This window comes from Podarcis cretensis (genome assembly GCF_951804945.1).
Source record: "Podarcis cretensis genome assembly, chromosome: 11".
NCBI classification, from domain to species: Eukaryota; Metazoa; Chordata; class Lepidosauria; order Squamata; family Lacertidae; genus Podarcis; species Podarcis cretensis.
In genome coordinates, this window is record NC_137180.1 from 48,713,401 (window position 1) to 48,734,236 (window position 20,836).

The 20,836-nt window shown below is 43.7% G+C and overlaps 1 protein-coding gene across 1 annotated transcript in view; it reads right to left on the minus strand.

The window, feature by feature from the left end:
* Positions 1-20,836, minus strand: part of SLC1A3 (solute carrier family 1 member 3) — a 41,303-nt gene that overhangs the window by 16,810 nt on the left and 3,657 nt on the right. The window contains exon 3 of the mRNA XM_079994919.1: positions 5,898-6,035. Coding sequence (XP_079851045.1) covers positions 5,898-6,035 — 138 coding nt within the window. The remainder of the gene's footprint in view (positions 1-5,897; positions 6,036-20,836) is intronic.

Sequence of the window (20,836 nt, forward strand, 5' to 3'; positions counted from 1 at the left end):
CTGAAGTGCTGGTTCTGGAGTTTCTCACTGAATGGGAATGTGGGGAACAGGTTGCATATCTATTGCTATATCTCAGAAACACCTTGTATCAAGATTAGTATAGAACACCACAAAACAAACAGAAATGAGCAAAGATCTGCCATTTCATGCAAGTAACTTGCATTTAAAAAAAATAAAAAAATAAAAAATCAAGTTCGGGGGGGGGGGGAATCTAACATATGCCCAAGGTTAGCAACTAGATTTCTCAGAGGTGGGGGTGCTTGAGGAATGCTCTATTTAAAAACAGAGTTGATTTTCACTCGCCTACCCCCAGCCTCTGCAAAATGAGAACAGGACAGTTATCTTTCAGATTTCACACTGCTCTGAATATTGCAACACAGTTCTCAGCTATTTTTGTAAAGCATTTATACAAGTATAAATGTGTACTTTGTGAGAAAATGCATCCAAAGATTCATATTCCAATATGTATTTAAACATGACTTCTGATGCAATTAAAAAAAACACAGATTAGTGCAGAAATGGAATAAGCTTATGAAGGAACAGATGCAAAAATGACATGGAGCCAAAATAGACTGATCCATCTATCTTTTCATAGAGAATCACTTTGAGAAGGTAGTTTGTGAGGAGAGATGGGCCACAATCCAATGGCCCTCAAAAGACTTACTGCTAAGTTGTATTGCCTCAATGAGACTTTGTATCCAGACAAAAGAAATGGATTCTTTGCACCATGCGAAGCAGCCAAACAACTTGTGTTGAAACATCAGAACGAAGAATCCTTACCTATTCACACTGGACAACTGACCTCATTCCCTTTACAAACTAGCTGCCTTCTGCAGACAACAGCATATGGACATCAATACTGTCTACAAAGATACTTCTAGCCATTGATAAAGCCACTCTGTCCTCCCTGCTCAAGGAAAGTGGAAACCATCCTGTTTTCTTGCCAACCACCCCACTGCCACTCATCCCTCGCACCATTCTTGGTTCAGCGATGGGTCTTTTTCCTCCCTCTGATATTTGTTGTATTTATAAAAGGGTGGAGGAAGGAGGGAAGGATATTTTCTGTTTTAAAAATATTATTGCAGTCACACAAAGCAGATGAGAAGATTTTTATGCAGTATCATAAAATAGTCTTATATTTTTGTTACAAGTCAAAATACTCAAAGCACTATCTACGCAGCAGACCTATTTATTAATTTATTTTTAGGAGGGGTGTATAAATCCTAATTTCCCTGGCTTTGTCATTTGTGGCAGCAGAGAGGGTTTGTTGTGGCTAAAATGTCTTCCACATTCTTCCATTCTTCTACTTACGCTCAGCCTGTATAAATACAGCGGCACCTCTGGTTACGAACTTAATTCGTTCCGGAGGTCCATTCTTAACCTGAAACCGTTCTTAACCTGAGGTACCACTTTAGCTAATGGGGCCTCCTGCTGCTGCGTGATTTCTGTTCTCATCCTGAGGTAAAGTTCTTAACCCGAGGTGCTACTTCCAGGTTAGTGGAGTCTGTAACTCAAAGTGTTTGTAACCCGAGGTGTTTGTAACCCGAGGTACCACTGTATGTATAAACAAAACCTTGCTATCACAGAAATGCCATCATTCTCTTGCGGCCTTCATTCCAAGATAACTAACCCCAGGGCTCACACTAGAACCCCCGAAACCTCTCACTACTCAGAGACTGGGGTATGTGTAACAATATGAAATAAAGCAGAGGAGTAAAACATGAGCATATTTGGTATGACCAAAGACAACTTCAGCTCTGAAAAAATATTTCCTTCTCTTGTATGGCGGTGGGGGCAGATGTCATAGGCGAAGGGGATCGAGATACGGATATGCTCGTACCCCTTCCAATCTGCGCCCCATCCCGAGAGACGAGGGTAGGGTGAGCAAGGATTACTCACCTCCGTCACTGGTGTTGTGCAATGCCAGGTCTATAGGCAACAAAACCGCCACCCTGCGAGATTTCTTCACCTCGCAGGGGGTTGACCTGGCATGTGTGACTGAGACCTGGGTGCGCGAAGGGGATACTGTTACCTTACGAGAGATGGCGCCCCCAAGTTTCTCCGTCTTCCACCAGTCGCGGACTGTGGGCCGGGGGGGAGGGGTGGCGTTATTAATCCGGGAAGATTGTTCTTTCAGGGCTCTACCATCGCCATCGATCCCCGGCATTGAATGTGTTGGCCTAGTGTGGGGCTCCGAGGTGAGCTTGGCTGTCTGGCTGGTGTACTGGCCACCTAGCGCACCAGCAGCCACCCTGTCAGGCCTGCTGGAGGCGGTGGCCGGCTGGGCCTTGGAGTTCCCTAACCTATTGGTATTGGGGGACTTCAACATCCATGCTGATGCCACTCCCTCCTCACAGGCTCTGGACCTGGTGTCTTCCATGGCGACACTAGGGCTCTCCCAGTTTGTTTCGGGCCCCACACATCAAGCAGGCCACACGCTGGATCTGATCTTTGGCGTCGGTATAGATGTGATCATGTTTCCTTCGATGAAGGTGCCATGGTCTGATCACTATGCTCTGAAAGCCAGGATTGACGTTCCACCCCCACCCTGCTTAGGTGGCGAGCCGATTTGGGCTCGCCCGCAGAGGCTGATGGACCCTGATAGATTCTGTCAAGCCTTGCGGGACCTTTCTCCCCCTGGCGACTCATTGACTGAGCTTGTTGAGGCCTGGAACACCCAGCTCCTGGCAGCCATCAATGAGATCGCACCTAAGCGCCCTCTGCGACCCCGCAGAAACCGGGCTCCCTGGTTTACCGAGGAGCTCCGGAAAATGAAGCGGGACCTCGGACGGCTAGAGCGAGTATGGCGGGGTGTCCATGACGGAGCTTCAAGAACATCTTATAGGGTTTTTATGAAAACCTACGAGATGGCAGTGAAGGCCGCTAAGAAGTCCTACTTCTCGGCCTCCATTGCATCCGCTAGCTCTCACCCTGCGCAATTATTTAGCATAATTCGGTCTTTAACGTCCCTCGAAGGACAGCCAAATTTAAATAACAATTTGACACACAGCTTTGAGGCATTTGCGAGCTTTTTTGCGGAGAAGGTCCTGTTGCTCCGCCATGACCTCCCTGCCAATTTGGATACAATAAAGGAACTGGAGGCCCCTCGACTGTCCTCGGGTTCAGTATTGGACCACTTTGACCGGATATCCCCAGCCGATGTGGACAGACTCCTCCGAGCTGGAAAGCCCACCACTTGTCCTCTCGACCCGTGCCCGTCCTGGCTGATTAGAGCGTGTCCAGACGAGGTGCGGGCCCCCACTGGGGGATATCATCAATCTGTCCCTTGGCACTGGGACATTCCCAGGGGAACTGAAGGAGGCAGTGGTGCGCCCGCTCTTAAAGAAAACATCATTAGATCCCTTAGATCTATCCAATTACCGCCCGGTTTCGAATCTTCCATTCCTGGGTAAGGTGATTGAGAGAGCGGTTGCTGAACAGCTTGGTAGGTTTCTGGATGAAACATCAGCTCTGGATCCATTCCAGTCTGGCTTCCGCGTTGGTCATGGGACCGAGACGGCTCTGGTCGCCCTAACAGATGATCTCCGCAGGCAGCTGGATCGAGGCGGATCGGGGCTGCTGATTCTTCTAGACCTGTCAGCAGCCTTCGACATGGTCGATCACGAACTCCTGGACCACCGCCTTGCCGACGTGGGGATCCAGGGCACAGTCCTTCAAAGGCTGCGCTCGTTTCTCTCTGGTCGGCGACAGAGGGTGGCGCTTGGGGGGGAATTGTCATCCCGCCACTCCTTGGTGTGTGGTGTGCCCCAGGGTGCGATACTCTCCCCGATGCTTTTTAACATCTTTATGCGCCCCCTCGCCCAGCTTGTCCGGAGTTTTGGGCTGGGCTGCTATCAGTATGCTGATGACACCCAACTCTATCTGTTGATGGACGGCCACCCTGACTCGGCCCCAGACACACTGATCAGATGCTTGGAGGCTGTGGCTGGATGGTTACGTGGGAGCCGGTTGAAGTTAAATCCTTCGAAGACAGAGGTCCTCTGGCTGGGACGGGACGACATGGGACTGAGGGGGCAACTCCCATCTCTTGCGGGGGTGCAATTAGTGCCAGCACCGTCCGTTAAGAGTTTGGGTGTAATCTTCGATACCTCCCTCTCCATGGAGGCGCAGATTGCAGCTATAACAAAGGCGGCATTTTTTCATCTCCGCCAAGCTAAGCAGTTGGCTCCTTACCTCTCTCGCCCTGACCTAGCCACTGTGATCCACGCAACGGTCACCTCCAGACTGGATTATTGTAACTCGCTCTACGTGGGGCTGCCCTCGAGACTGACCCAGAAACTCCAGCGGGTGCAGAATGTCGCAGCGAGACTCCTTACGGGGTCTTCGCTTAGAGATCACATTCATCCGGTGCTATACCAGCTGCACTGGCTCCCGGTGGAGTACAGGATCAGGTTTAAGGTGCTGGTTTTAACCTTCAAAGCCCTATATGGCCTAGGGCGCTCGTACCTACGGGACCGCCTCTCCTGGTATGCCCCACAGAGGAACTTATGGTCTTCAAATAAAAACACCTTGAAGGTCCCAGGCCTCAGAGAGGTTAGGCTGGCCTCAACCAGAGCCAGGGCCTTTTCAGTACTGGCCCCGACTTGGTGGAACGCTCTGTCACAAGAAACAAGGGCCCTGCAGGACTTGACATCTTTCCGCAGGGCCTGCAAGACAGAGCTGTTCCACCTGGCCTTTGGTCAGGGCACAGCCTGACTCCCTCCTTTGGCAATCTTTACAAAACTTTAGTTTATGGTTGCCATCAATTTTGATTTTAATTAATTTTTATAATGTTTTTAATGTTGTACTGTTTTAGTGTTGTTAGCCGCCCTGAGCCCGGCTTCGGCTGGGGAGGGCGGGATATAAATAAAATTTATTATTATTATTATTATTATTATTATTATTATTATTGTTGTTGTTCTTGTTGTTGTTGTTCTTGTTGTTGTTGTTGTTGTTGTTGTTGTAAGGGTTGCCATGGCCTTGCAAAGGCCTTCATTGGCAGCCCCAGGGAGGAGGCCCTGATTCTGAGATTTACTTTTTTCAGCAAGTAGGTCTATAGCTCTCTTAGAAAGAAAGTTATGAAGCAAAATGTGCAGGTATGTTTCCGAGCAATTTCTGTGAAATCAGCCAGCCTTGCTGCTGACTGTCAGTGTTTTTAGACAAAGAAGCTTAGACCAGGTCAGACAATTTACTCACCTGTCTCAATATCGTTCCTTTGAATGGTAGCCACTTTCTAAGATCTCAGGCAGAGAGAGATCTTTCTCATCAAGTATAATTTGCCCTTTTAAATGATGTCAGAAACTCAACATGGGACCTTCTGCATGTAAAGCATCTATATATAAAGGAATTTTATTTTCAATTTCTTTCCTCATAATTCTCATGGTGTATTACTGCAGAGGTCACCAATACTTTTAAGCCAGTGGGCACATTTGGTTTTTTTAAGCTACTCCTCATTTTGGTCAATTCTTTCCCCCTTCCTTGAATCAGCCCACACCTCACCTTTCCAAGGGAGCTGCGTAAAAGTCAGACCCAGTGGAGTTAATGAGCTGAAAGAGGAAGTGGGAAAGAGCATCACTCTTACAACTCCCTCCTTCAGCTCTATGTATTTTTCAAGGGATAAAAAGGTAACCACCACTTTGTCACCAAGGGGTGCTCATTGAGAGGGGGTACTCAAAGGCTTTGTTGTGCCAAGGGAAGACCCCAAGGGGACCACTGCACCCAGAGGTACCATGTTGATGGCCCCTGAATTATTTTACCAAGTATCTGAATCCTGGAGTTTGCCATCTTTCATGCACTCGGCTGTAAGCATTTCTTTCTCTTTATCAACACATTGGCAAAAGGGAAAGAGAAAGCAGCAGCTGCTGCAAAACAGAAAAAGGGAAAAGGTAAGGGTGTACCTGTTACTAAGCTGGATACAATGAGAGGCAAAACCAGCATCTGCAACATTCTCATTAAGAGTTCGCCTGGGAAGGAAAAGTACTTCACTTCTCGGTAGCTGAAGTGGTATGACCGAAGACCAAATCCAAGGATGATACCTGGGGAGAAAGTAAGGAAAAAAAAATGAGACTACCATCTTTGTCACAAATTGCATGTATTCAGGGTCAACTGAAAGGAGGCTCACGGAAGCTCTGAGCATAGACTCAACAAACTTTCAAACTATCAAATACTTTGCTGAAATCAAGATAAATTATATCCACAGAATTCCTACAATCCACTAAACTAGTAACCCAATAAAAAGGAAGGTAACATTAATCTGTTGGGATACAAATCCATGCTGACTCCTACCAATCACTGCATTATTATCAATATGCTTATAAATTGTCTCCATTATATTCTCTTTTTTTAAAAAAAATTAATATTTATTAAAGTTTTGAAAGTTACAGAAAGAAAAAAGAAAAAAGAATTAAACATAACAAAGCCATACAATACAATACAAAGACAAAAATATTACATATACATAACAAAAATAAAACAAAAACAATTAAAAAAGAAAAAAAGAAAAAAGAAATACAACCAATACTTTCAATGTTATTAACTTTCTTTTACTTGTTTCAGCGACCTCCTCACACCTCCCTTTTTTTGTCTTCCACTTCGATTAATTGTTTCAGCAAATCCTTTCCATCTTCCTCAAATTTCTGTCCTATCATTTAACTTAACAAATTCTAACATTATTTTTTTCCTTTAATCCAATTACAATCTATTGTACTTAATTCTTTATAACATTTCTGCTAAAGAAATGTAACTTCATTCCAACATCTTTCTAACATTCCTTAATTTTACAATATTTCTGTAGATAATCTTTAAATTTCTTCCAATCTTCTTCCACCAACTCTTCTCCCTGGTCTCGGATTCTGCCAGTCATTTCTGCCAATTCCATGAAGTCCATCACCTTCATCTGCCATTCCATTATATTCTCCACCAGTATCAAAATATTTTCCTTTAACTCTTCCCTTCTCCCCTTTTTGGAGACTGGGACAACATTTACCTGTCTCCAGTCCTGTGCTACCTCACCTGTTCTCCAAGATTTCTCAAAGAAGGTGGACAAATGTTCCGGGCATACCCAGCAAATTCCTTCCTTACACTAGACCTGAACACATTTAAGGTAACTTTGTATTTCCTCATCAACACCTTAGCAATCATGAACCACAATCCTGACCTTCCTCTAGTTATGCTATTTATGCAAGGTTCCTTGGACCAAGGCAGTGGCCATTAAACCTGCTTGTCCATAGTACAAGCATGCTCTGAGTTCACTTGCATGGGGCTTGCCCCTGAAGACAAAACCTCACAAACTTTTATTTCATTACAGTAACTTGACTTGCACTGAAGGTCACCACACATGAGTGCCCTGCTTACAGAAGCTTGGAAATAATCTTTTCAGACCTCTCTGTAGTGATTCTCCCTTCTCATCCTAAATAGGTCATGAGGCACGTTCACCTCAAGGAATCCTTGATGTTTTGCTCAGCACTATGGCCAGCACACGCAAGGTGGTCCTGTGCACCAGCCTGGATTGCCCCCAAGGACATATATCTGTGCCAAGTGTAATGGGCAACTTGCTCCAGTGGCTATGGAAGGACAACTTTAAATTACAAACTCTGCAATGTGCAACAGCTGTGTGCTAAGTTCCTAACTATGCTAAATGTGCAACTTTGGGCAGAAGAGCAAAAAGATGCTGCGTGCATTTCCACTCCCACATATCAGTGTGTGTTTCAGACAGAATCCAGAAATAGCCCAGATATGCAGAAAACTCTTAGCAAATTCAGGGTCCATAAGCTTTTTTTTTTTTTTGCATCTTGCTGATGTGAACACAGTTTGTGCGTAAGAAGGGCTTCACCCATCTGAAGATGTTGGATGCTGATGGATGCTTTGTTACAAATTTCCTTTTGCTACAGTCTCTCTCATAGCCCCCTTCATGGATCACTGCCTTGCCGTGGCGAAGGGGCTTGAATAACTCAGAGAAGCTGGGAGCTATGCCGTGCAGGGTCACCCAAGATGGACAGGTCATAGTGGAGAGTTTTGACCAAACGTGATCCACCTGGAGCAGGAACCGGAAAGCCACTCCAGTATCCCTGCCAAGAAAACTCCATGGACAAAGACAACAGGCATATAAAAGTTTTGACCAAACTGCGGGAGGCAGTGGAAGACAGGAGTGGCTGGAGTGCTCTGGTCCATGGGGTCACGAAGAGTCGGACACGACTAAATGACTAAACAACAACAACTCTCACAGCACACCTTTCTGCACAACATAGATAACACACTTCAGATTTCATAGCTGAGCTGTAGCTCATCCTGTTTCCTGGGTATGTGCTTGTAGAAACTAGCCTACTGCGCATAGGTAAATTTTGAATGCATCGCTCCACCTGTTGTTTCCTCTGTCCTTGGCCCGCCATGGGCATGTGGCCCTCAGAAGAGTGCCTGGGAGAGTATACGGCCCTCAGGATGAAAAAAGTCCCTAAATCCAGATCTGGAACACAGCAGGAGATAAAGGACTAAAGCACCCTGTCTTCTGCTCTGGGATCCCAACCCAGACTGGACCCCTTATGCTGGCTATTTCTGCAAAAAGAAATCCTGCACTCAGGAGCAAACAACATGATAATTGTCATGAGCTGTTTGACCCTCAACAGTACAACTGTACTCTACAGAAAAATGGAGGTGCTGAGTATCACTTAAGAGGAACTTAGCACACTAAAGTATCAGACGTAAATTGACTAGACCTGGAGCAAGCCCTTTTCAGTAAGAGTTTCAGGTTTCCAAATAATTTGTGAGCCTTTCAAAGGAACAAAGGCTTGTAAGAAATACCCCAAAGCTGTTCTACAGGCTTTGCCTTGACCTTTCACATCAGTGGGGTAGAAAATATTCCGAGAGAGCACAGAAGAAGCACATATTTTCATATAATTAAAAAAAAAAAACACCAATCCATGCCCTGATTGTTTTCTGGAGAACAATTTATTCCAGTTTTAATATAATGCAGAATTATAAATGCACTTAAAAGATTTAGCTGTATATAACCACCAAAAAGAACAGAATAAAATATAAAGCCTTATTATTCCATTTTATACTTTTTCATGTTAATGGACAGATATTAGGTTTAAGTGAGTTTTTAAAAGGCAGCTCTGCTATGTTATTAGTTACAGCTTGGTAATACTTCTATTTGCTTGACCATAGGCCATGCAAGATGATGACAAACAATAAGCACATCATTTGAATAATTACAGAATGATACAACTACAGAACTATAAGCCAATTTCGAGGCAAGCATTCAATAGATTGCTGCATGTAAACTTGCTTATCCAAAATCAGATCTTTTACCAAACTCTGATCACACCTAAAAGCCTATCCCAGGCATCCCCAACCTTCAGCCCTCCAGATGTTTTGGACTACAATTCCCATCATCCCTGACCACTGGTCCTGTTAGCTAGGGATCATGGGAGTTGTAGGCCAAAACATCTGGAGGGCTGCAGGTTGGGGATGCCTGGCTGAATATTTGCTTTTTCTATCCTATGAAACGTCTATGGGTCAAACAACTGGGTTCTGTGAGACTCCTGAACAGCAATGAAACCATGTGGCTACATTGCATCCTCTTTTATTCTATTAAAATCGTATCACATTTTTCATTTAAAACAAATCCAAGAGCAAATAATTAAAAAAGAAGTAGACAAGCAATGAAAATAACCATCTACATACAACAGTAACAAAATTATCACATCTGTGAAAATAATCCAGCTAATTCCACCTCCAATTAACCCAGTCTATGTAAATTAAAATGTTTATAATAGGTGGTGGATAACGATCAAGGTTGTTGTTTTTAACATTTATTTATTTGAATTGACTTGCTAGTCTCTTAGTCCAAAAAAGTCTCTAAGAGACTCACACGAAGGGAGGAGGGATAATGTACAAAACAATAAATGTCAATAAAACCATTTCAATAACCCACATGGAAACCCAGCAGAGAAATAATGAAAACTAAAGCACCTAGAACCTTTTCTCCAATAGTCCTTCAGCCAACTTGTCCATCATCCATCTTTTGATTACAATGAGAGATGATAGACATTTTAGCCTGGTAGCCTAAAGGATGTTGATGAAGGCACCAGGCAGACCTAACTGAGGAAAGCATTCCACAGACGAGAAGCCACCTGTCACTGAGGGGAGAGCACTCCACAAATCGAGGTGCCACAGATGACAAAGCCCCCTCACTTGTTGCTGCACAATGCATACTTGGCAAAGGAGAGCATCCCAGCCAGTTTTACAGCAAGGGCAGGTGCATAAGGTGCATAAGGACTCCATCGGGTATCCTGGTCTGAAGCAGTGTAGGGCTTTATGTCAACACAAGCACCTTGAACGTGGCTTGGTAGTACACTGGTAGCCATTGCAGCTATTTTAGAACTGGTGTGACATGTACTCACCAGCCTGCTTCAGTCGGCAGCCCCACACAGAGTGCACTGCAATAATCAATTTGTGAAGTTACCACTGCATGGATCACTGTGGCCAAGTTATCCCTGGCTAGGAATGGCCCAAGATGGCACACCAGCTAAAGCTAGCCAAGAGCGCTTCAAACCCTATGGAGGCTACCAGCATTTCCATTGGCAATGCTAGATTGAAGAGTACCAACAGACTACGTAGCTATTCCTTATAGGGGGCTGCAACCCCATTCAGAACCTGCCCAATTCCCAGACGCTGGAACCTTCAATTCACAGGGCCACCATCTTATCAGCTCATTGGCCCTCAGTTTACAGTCTATTACTGGAACCACAAACTGACCAAGAAGTTGCCTTGCCTCTCCTAACTCAGGTGGGGGGGGGGGAAGTAACAGAGCTGTGCATCATTAGCAAGACTATATGACAAAAAACCCTTGCCCGTCCACATTCACACAAACATTACTAGCCCACTTATTTGCACCTTACCCTCTGCCACAAATACCTTACTAAAACCCTACCCACTTGTGAAAAGTGGGGGGGGGGATGCTCCTCGATTCTCCACCCTCCATCTTGTTATCAATGTCAGCCCAACATGGCTTCCGGCTGAATGTCTGCAGTGCAGAGTCTGCTGGACTCTGCACAATTTAAAAGCTTGATCATGAAGAGAATTTCATGACGGAGAAGGAGGGAACAGGACTGAGGTCACACAAAAGACTTGGTCTAGCAGGCACAACGTTTTATTAATGGACTCTTTCTAGAAATACCAAACATGATCCTTACAAGGCATTTGAAGGTACCTGGCTTTCTCCAACCATACACAGCATTTAAAAATAATTATTAATGTTAAAATCTATATGGTGTTTCTGTGGTATATCTGATTGATACCTGCCTCACCTGTGATGGTGATGGCACTGAGAACAGGGCCTCAGGGGTGGACTTTAAAGAACAGGGAGGTTTGGAACGGGCAGTCCTTCAGATAACATGAGCCCAAGACATGGAAGATTCCCCCCCTTTAAACAATGTGATAAATGTCATGTCAACTTTGCCCCTTTATATTCCAAAGTTGCAGGCAATGTCTAGCATTTGAGCCCTATTTTGGTGTAGGTGCCATTTATTTATTTCCCGATACAACACTGTCTGAAACACAACTGTGGCGATAAAAATACACAGAACCCAACCTGAGCCAATGGATTCAGGTGACAAGACATATAGGACTTTATATGTTAACATCAGCTCCTTGAACTGAATCTGGTAACCGGAAACCGGTAAGCATTGTTTTAACAACAGAAAGCTACCCATGCCGATCAATTATGTGGTGGCCATGTTCTGAACACGGGGATGTTTCCAAGGAGAGCCCCAATACATCGTAGCAGCCAAATCTTCACCTAGGGCAATGGGTAAGTGTGACAAGAGGGTCTGGAGCTGGAGAAAGCAAAATCATTCCCCTGATAGCACTTGGGCATCTAAAGTAAGGGCCAGAGCTAACAGTCCTCCTAAGCTGCAAAACTGGTCTTTCAGGGGAAGTGCAACCCCATCCAGATCCATTAAAACACTCAATTGGCAGGATTTCCAACATTGGTATTTTGCTTCAGTTTCTTACCCCATCATTCAGACCATTACTGATTCCAGGCACCCATTCAGCACATCCATCACCCCATCTGACTCAGATGAATAGGTGATAACGGAGTCCTGCATTTTAGTGATCTGTTGGTGACACTTTAGCCCAAACCTCTGAACAGCCTCATATACATTTAGATCAAGGTAACCAATAGGGTGGGACGCAGGTGGCGCTGTGGGTTAAAGCCTCAGTGCCTAGGACTTGCCGATCGAAAGGTCGGCGGTTCAAATCCCTGTGGCGGGGTGCGCTCCCGCTGCTCGGTCCCAGCGCCTGCCAACCTAGCAGTTCGAAAGCACCTCCGGGTGCAAGTAGATAAATAGGGACCGCTTACCAGCAGGAAGGTAAACGGCGTTTCCGTGTGCGGCTCTGGCTCGCCAGAGCAGTGATGTCACGCTGGCCACGTGACCCGGAAGTGTCTCCGGACAGCGCTGGCCCCTGGCCTCTTGAGTGAGATGGGCGCACAACCCCAGAGTCTGTCAAGACTGGCCCATATGGGCAGGGGTACCTTTACCTTTACCTTTAACCAATAGGGTGCCCTCCATATGTTGTTGGACTACAACCCATATCATCTTTGGCCACTGGCCATGCTGCCTGGGAGTTGTAGTTCAACATTACATAGAAGGAACCACATTGTCTGATCCCTCTTTTAGGTGTCTACCACCTATCCAATGAACTAAAACCAGCTTTTCTTTCTGACCCAAGAAAAGGGGAATATAATTTAAAGTCAAAAAAACCAAAACTACAGCTCAGAAGGCTATTTTTAATGTTTTCTTTTTCCTTTCATATTTCAACAACACATCTGAGCCCAAAGACTACATGGCTGCTTGCAGGGTAATAAGCACAAAATTGGGCAACTGCAGAACTTTTAACAGTGTCTTCTTGGTACAGTGAGCTGTGGCAAAAAGCCCTGGCAGAAAAAATAATAATCATGTACCAACTTAAATTAGCTGGAGGCAAAGATAAAATATTATATTTTCATATAGTGTAGTTTGATTTTATCTCACATGCAAATCAGGGACACATGCAGCAGCATTTATTACAGCCTCTCTCCAAATGATGGAAAAGAGACTAAATATACACTGTAATATTATGATGAAGAATACAGAAAAGGTCCAAGTTGCCAATGGAGGTTACATAAATGTTTACCTACACAGAGATGAAAAATATGTTACATGCATTGCCTTCTGTTAGTAATTACAAGATGTAATCCTGCCGATTTTGTTTATTGTTGCTTGTTTTTTCAGTCTGGATTTTTATTTTTAAAAAATACATGCCTCTTTGAGTTGTCCTGCATCTGTTTAAATTTGTGGCACTAATTCACATCAGTTAAACCTGTGCAGGACAATCTTAGATTTGTAAGTCTCACCAACTTCAATAGGGCTTACTTCCCGGAAAGCATTGTGTAGGATTGCTTAGTTTGTTAATCTACTGATTATGATGAGTAAAGCTAGCAGTCCTACATAATTTAAAATAATTATTTTACCACAATAAAATGTATTTAGCAGCTGACTGGTCTAGATTTTTGGAACTCTCATAAGACCCAAAGGATCCAGGTAGGATACAATGGGAGACAGGAAGCAAAAGGAGGAGTGGTTTTTAAAAGCAATGCAAACTTGAGATGGAATTCGTTTTGATATGTCATCCAAAATGATGTCCTCTTGTGCAGGGAAGTGTCAGAGATGTGTTATCTTAGTAGAAATAATGATGCTTCCTATCCAAAATAAACCAGCTGGAAGAACATGGACAAAAACTAACGAGAAAGATCAATTTATGGCTGGAAGGATAAACTATTTAAAAGAGGTGCACTATGCAGAGAGAATGAAAGGGTAATATAATATAATACCTCCTTGCGCCATTTATTTATTACACATATAACCCACTTAGATCCTTTAAGGAAGTCCAATACCAGTAAGATTTAGCTTGGTTTTATTTCAGTTTTGCCCAATTCTTTTCACTCCCTTTGATAAACATACACATCCAATTCAGTGGATAAGTTCAGATGTTGCAGCCAAACCAAGCTTTGTCTACCCGGACTGTTCTTCAGGCTTTTGTGTAACCCCCTCCTTTCTTTCCTGCCTTTTTATGCACCAATTCCCTCTTTGGTTTGCAATAACTACAGTTTGACAAGACATCCCAATTTTTTAAAATTATGGTGGTTTCAAACTACAGCTTGGTTTTGAGAATGGGATATCAATTTGAACTGACTTTCCAATTCTGATAATAACAATAGTTTGCTCAAAGCCCAGGGAATGATCTGGGAGTGCCCAATAGGCTACTGTTTTTCTGGAGCTAAGAAGGTGTAGACTTTGGTTAGGAGATTGCTGGGAGTTCCAATAAGATAGCAGTATTTTAGAAACCCCATTAGTTTGCCCTATTAGTCATCATGGCAATTTATAGTTATCATGAAGCAGGAAATGAGAGAGGGAACCACAGCATGCAAAGCCAAGACATGGCCCTGAAGACCACCCACGGTGTGGTTGTGAACCAGGCCACTATTAGCAAACTATTGCATTCTTCTTATTCATTATGAAAAATAATCAAAATATACTGTATGAAGTCAAGTATCACACAAATAAGCATGAGCTTGCAATAAAACAACTCCCTCCTTATTAGGGCAATTGAAGGGCTTTCTGTGGAAACTAATAATATAATAATTGCTGGTGGTGCTAAATTATCATCTCACTCAGCAGCCAAGATGATACCCCTGGAAACCTAACATGACTGTTCTCTGTTACTGTTTGTTCCAGCATTCAGTAATCATATGTATATTACAAAAACAGGATAGTATACCTCTAGATAGTAGGTAATACAAAGATCGTTAACATCTTGCTAACTTTCCTAGCTAATAGCTATTGCAAGGCTGTTCTCTGTCAAAACCCAATCTCGAACAATCTGTCTTATTTAGCAACACAGCACCATCTTGGGATCAGTTCTGTATGTTATTCCATGTGAAGAATAACTAGACAAGGAAAGAAAAATGTAACCATGCCCTGCTAGGAACATCATCCAAAGAACCAAACCAAAATCTGAAAAAAATAGCTGGCACAAAAGACAGTGACATCAAATACTTGTGAGAAAAGGAAAGTCTTGAGCTGGTACTGAAAATATTGTAGTGTTGGTGCATTTCATAAGCAGGGGCTCTTCCTCTTTGCCTCCCTCTAAACCACCAAATAAACTCACTCCAGAATTTTCATAATGTCATAAACTTCAGTGATGTAGTTGCCGCCCCTAAACTAAGAAGCATCCCAAATGTTTCTTCATAAGGAAGCTAGTCCAAGCTCTTGATGGGGAACTTGCATCCCTCTAAATATTACTGGACTTGAACTCTGTCATAACTAATGACTTGGGGACCCAGCCATGCATAGTGGGGACTGTTGAGGAGAAGGTTCTGGCATCTTCCTTGAGGGAAGAACACCAGCACCTCATTCAGGGCCCCAGAGAACACATCTCTACCACCATACCTTGACTCAGAGGAAAAGCCCCTGCAGAACATCTGTCTCCCTAGTCTCACAGAAGCCATAGACTGCAATATAAGGTGACGACTCTTCAACCAGACAGCCTGCTCTTTCAGGGAGGTAAAGCCTAGCACACGACAGGTCTGGTCAGCCTACATAAGGTTCTGGTTGGCCCCACAAGGGACATCATCTCCAGTAGCTGCATTAGTAGGGCCCCTTGGAGCTGTCCAAGGTTCTGTACACACTCTCTCTTCTTTACCTCAGCATTGCCAGCTTCCCCTGGGAGCCTCAAGTACCCACCAAACTGGACCAATGCCCATGAATCCTGACCATTGACCATGCTGAATGAGGCTGGTGGGAGAAGGAGTCCAACAAGTTCTGGGGAGCCTTAATGGATTGAGCCTTTGTAATGTACATCAAGGGGGAAAGGAAGAAGGCACAAGAGACAGAACTCAAAGGATTACAATGTTATACTAAGTTAACTGAATGTACAACTTGATGTTTCTAGTTCAGCTGTAATAGTTTTCAACCTTTCACAAACGATGAAAGGAGTTACTTAAATTAAGCTTGCAATCAGTCTGTGCTAATTGGTTAAACTGGAGCTAAGGCAAATTGTTCCAGAAAGGTAACCAGTTCTAATGCTCTTTTGAGGCCTTAAGCCCTAAGTGAAACCAGGTGCTAAAATCTGAGCAAAACATGATGCCAAACTTAAGTCTCACACTGAAGTCAGAGCTTTCTCCATACAGAGTAAGCAAAAATAAACTATGTTGGAGGTCAGCTGGTTGGAGACGAGGCAAGCAGTAAATCAAAACAAGAGCTGCTAAAGGCAACATCTCTTAGATAAGTTGAGACGGAACTGACCTGGCTATCTGGGAGGTATTTATAGGAATCATGGCGCATTAAAATTTAGAGAATCAATGTGGTGCAGATGATAAGTGTCACACAAGGCGATCCATGTCCAAATCTATGTTCAGCCATAAAGTTCATGTGGTCTCCTTGAGCCCCTCACTGCCTCTTAGCCTCACTTTGCCTCACAGCAGGTTAGTGATTATAAAATGGAGGAGGTATTTCTTACTGATTGTAGGTGGAGTTTATTACTACCTGGTCCAAAGAAAGAGAAAAATGGCAAAGTTTTGGCTAGAGCATAGATGAGAAACCCGTGACTCTCTAGATGCGATTGGATCCCATCTGCCCAGACCATTGCCATGCTGGCTGGGACTCCCTCGGAAGGTGGCGGAATCTCCTTCCTTTTTAAGCAGAGGTTGGGTGGCCATCTGTCATGGATGCTTTAGTTGAGAATTGCAAGGGGTTGGACTAGATCAGCCTTTCTCAACCTGTGGGGCCAGAGCTCAGGGATGATGGGAGTTGTAGTCCAGCAACATCTGGGGACCCACAGGTTGAGAACCGCTGGACCAGATGATCCTCAGGGTCCCTTCCAATTCTACGATTCTATGATTCTGTTGTTCACTGCTAGACCAGACAAGATAGAAGAATCATTACAGGTGGCAGCTACAGCCTCATCACAGCAGAACTGCTATCCCTTAAAGCATCTGCAAAATGAAGTGCCCCTTGCTTTAGGTGCTTCAAGTTCTATGCTACCATTGCTGCTTGGTGCTGGGTCTAGCCACAGGAACATGAGACTTTTCCCTATACAGTGGTACCTCAGGATACATACACTTTAGGTTACAGACTCCGCTAACCCAGAAATAGTACCTCGGGTTAAGAACTTTGCTTCAGGATGAGAACAGAAATCGTGCTCCGACGGCGCGATGGCAGCAGGAGGCCCCATTAGCTAAAGTGGTGTTTCAGGTTAAGAACACTTTCAGGTTAAGAACGGACCTCCAGAACAAATTAAGTATGTAACCAGAGGTACCACTGTACTGATCCTGCTAGTCACCATGAATTAGCAGTGGCTGTAATGAGGATTGCCTGGCTGAATATTTACATAGTTATCATGCTGCTGGCACTCACAATTCAGATTGCTCATCACACACAGCATCTTTGCTTCCATTTTACTGTGCATTTATGAAACCCACCAAAATATTCCTTATATGAGAAAAATATTTTCATCCTGATGTTAACCTTTAGGTCTCCTCCTCCTCTTTGGTTTTGCCTGACGGTGCAAAGTGCCCTTAACTCAAGCTCAGCCCTCTATTTAGAAATAGCGCTCCTCTGTGAAGTATAAATATCCATCCTTTCCCTCACCACTTCTTTCCAGTTTTCATCCCTTCACCCCAAAGAATCATGACCAGTAGGAAAGGTTCTCCTTTTCAGAAAGGAATTCTCAATGCTCTGCACCAAGGTTACAGAACCTGTGACCCTACAGAAGCTGTTGGACTCCAACTTCCATCATCCCTGACCACTGACCACAAATCTAAGGCTGATAGGAGCTGAGTCTAACACCACCTGATGGCCCGCGGGTCCCCCATTCTTGCTCGATGCATTCCTGATTAAAATAGACAATATCCATGCAGAAAGAGAGAGAAAACCCAAACTCATAGGATTCCAGAAGATGACAGTGTAAGATTGCATTGCAATTGGCGCGGTTGATCCATTTACAAAACGTCCATGGTACAAAATTATATATTTTACAAGTGAAACAAACTAAATTAGTCTGCAAATAAACATCTTAAGACTATCATATATTGCTGATTGGACTTTATTACACTATTTTATAGAATGGATATCTGACCAGTGTCTACATTGCTATGTTTTAGACCTATGCTTCAAGCTTTCTTATTCATGTAGGCCTTCCCTGCCATAGTTGCCCATGCTGTTGAAGATATTTTGCTCTTTTTCCGTTTTGTATTTTGCATATACCGTAATTCCAGGTTTTAAAATGCACATTGCTCATGTATTTTAAAACGTTAAGCGGTATAGAAATTCCAACACACAATTAAATTCAACAAATAAGTCCTTGTATCAGAAACATTCTTTTTCTCGTCTTCTTTCTCCCTCTCTTTTTCTTAAAGAGGAGGAAGATTTCCGCAAAATTCAAAAGTTAAATCACTGTATAGGCACTGCTACTGTATGGATCCCGCCCCGCAAAGTTAAGTTACTTAAACTAAGTCCTCCAGTGAACCATTTGAAGAAGTCTTTCTGTGAGATTGTATGCCAAGACCTGCAATTCTACCAACATCATTCTGGTTTTTTTTGGAGGGGGGGGCACTAGAAAGGCTCATTTCCAAATTGTAATAGACATTTCAGAATATGTTAGCACGCTAGAAAGATTGCACATCAAAACTTCGAATGCTGCAATTCAAGGTTCCATGCTGTCCAATATGACTGACAAGACAGGAAGCAGCTCATACGAAATCATTCCCAGTGGTTTCTCAAACATGTACAATGTCGCTTTCTGTTTTACTGCGACCAAACAAAAATAGCTGTTGGTTCTGATGTTCAGCTTGCAGCTTGGTTCTGGGGAAAACAACGGCTCATCCCACACCCCATACAGAGCTTACAGAATCTCTCTTTTTTTGGGCGGGGGGAGTGCACAGCAGGTGAATCTAAGTTATCCTTAGAGGAACTGGGCACGAAAGGACTTTCTTTAAGCGAACCCACCTGTCCTTTTGGTTCCTTTTTATAATGCAGAAAGTTTTGCCCATTGAAGCTATCACCCCTAATTCTGTAGCCACTCTTAATAATTGTTGGTATAGATTTCCAGACAATTTTTGTGATTGCTTAGAGTTCCACAACAAAATGTGTGTGTGTGTGTTAGATAATATCCATCCATTAGTCTATGATTCTATAGGGGACCAATCTAAGGGCATATATATATGATGGTGCTAGATTGAGAATCTGTTAAAACCATGCAAATCTAAGCCTATTCAATGCCCGAAGAGAGATTTCCTGAAAGGCGTGTGAGACAGTCTTTGCATTCTGAGGGAAATGCAATTCTTAAAATTGCTCACCAATATTTTTTTTTAAAGAAGGGTGTATCCACATAGAAACAATTAGGATTCTGATGGTTCCATTTCCAATACCTAAACAGTGACATCCTGTAGACCTTATTTGCAGAATAGCCTTACATAGGTCTATTCAAGCCCCACTGAATTCAGTGAGGCACGTTCCCAGGTACAAGAAGAAGAGACTGCAGGTTCAGGCCAATGGCCCATCTAGTCTAGCAAACCAGATGCCAGTGGGAAACCAGGGAACGGGACCCAAACACAAGAACGTTCTCCACTCCTGTTGTTTCCAGCAACTGGGATTCAATGACATTACTGTCTCCAACCATGGAGGCAGAGAAAAACCATCATGGCTGGTAGCCATCAATAGCTGTCACCTCCACAAATTTTCCGAACCCTTTTAAAGCCGTCTAAGTTGGTAGCCACCACGGCCTCCTGTGGGAACAAGTTTCATAGTTTAACTATGCACCACATGAAGAAGTATTCATTTTATTTGTGCTGAATCTTCCAATGATCAGCCTCATTGGAGGTCTATGTTCTAGAGAAGGGGTAGCCAACTCCCAAGAAGCTGCAATCTACTCACAGTTAAAAACTGGCAGTGATCTACTCCCTTTTGCGGGGTTCGGGTCAAAGTTGTTTAGCTTTTCTTAGGTGGGGAAGCCCTGTTTTTGTGGGGTTCAGGTCAAAGTTGTTTGAGGGGAGCCAGTGATCTACCAGTGATCTACCAAAGATGTCCAGTGATCTACTGGTAGATCACGATCTACCTGTTGGACGTGCCTCTTCTAGTCTTATGAATGGGATAACCCCCCCCCCCCATTTTCTCCATGTTATGCATCCTTTTTATAAACTTCTTTCATGACACCTCTTACTTGCCTTTTCTCTAAACCAAATCAAAACGTCACACACACTGCAATCTAGGGGAGTCACCCTATCCCCTTGACCATTTTGGTTGCCCATTTCTGAACCTTTCCCAACTCTACAATATCCCTTTTGCGGTGAGGTGACCAGAATTATAAATAGTATTCCTAGTGCAGCCACACCATACATTTGTATAACAACATTATGATATCAGTAGTTTTATTTTAAATTCCTTTTTCTAATTATTCCCAGCGTGGAACTCTTAAGTCATTCACGAACAAGTTAAAAGAACAAGTTCCAATACCCATCCTTGGGGGTACTAATTTTTCTAAAATTAAAATTAACTAGAAGTTTTCGCTTGGAAGCCCAACTGCATTGGTTCACACCCAACTGGGCCATTAAAATGTAATGAAGAAAAGGGTGGAAAGCTTGGGACACAATCTGCACGTAGTGCAAACTTTGGGAAAGTGGTCTGGGATTCTGTGCGTCTTCTCACCGAACCAGACACCCCTATTAATATCCTTGTGAAATTCCCACAGGAATATATCCGTGATGTGCAATCTTTGCAGAGGTTTGGGAAGCAAGCTG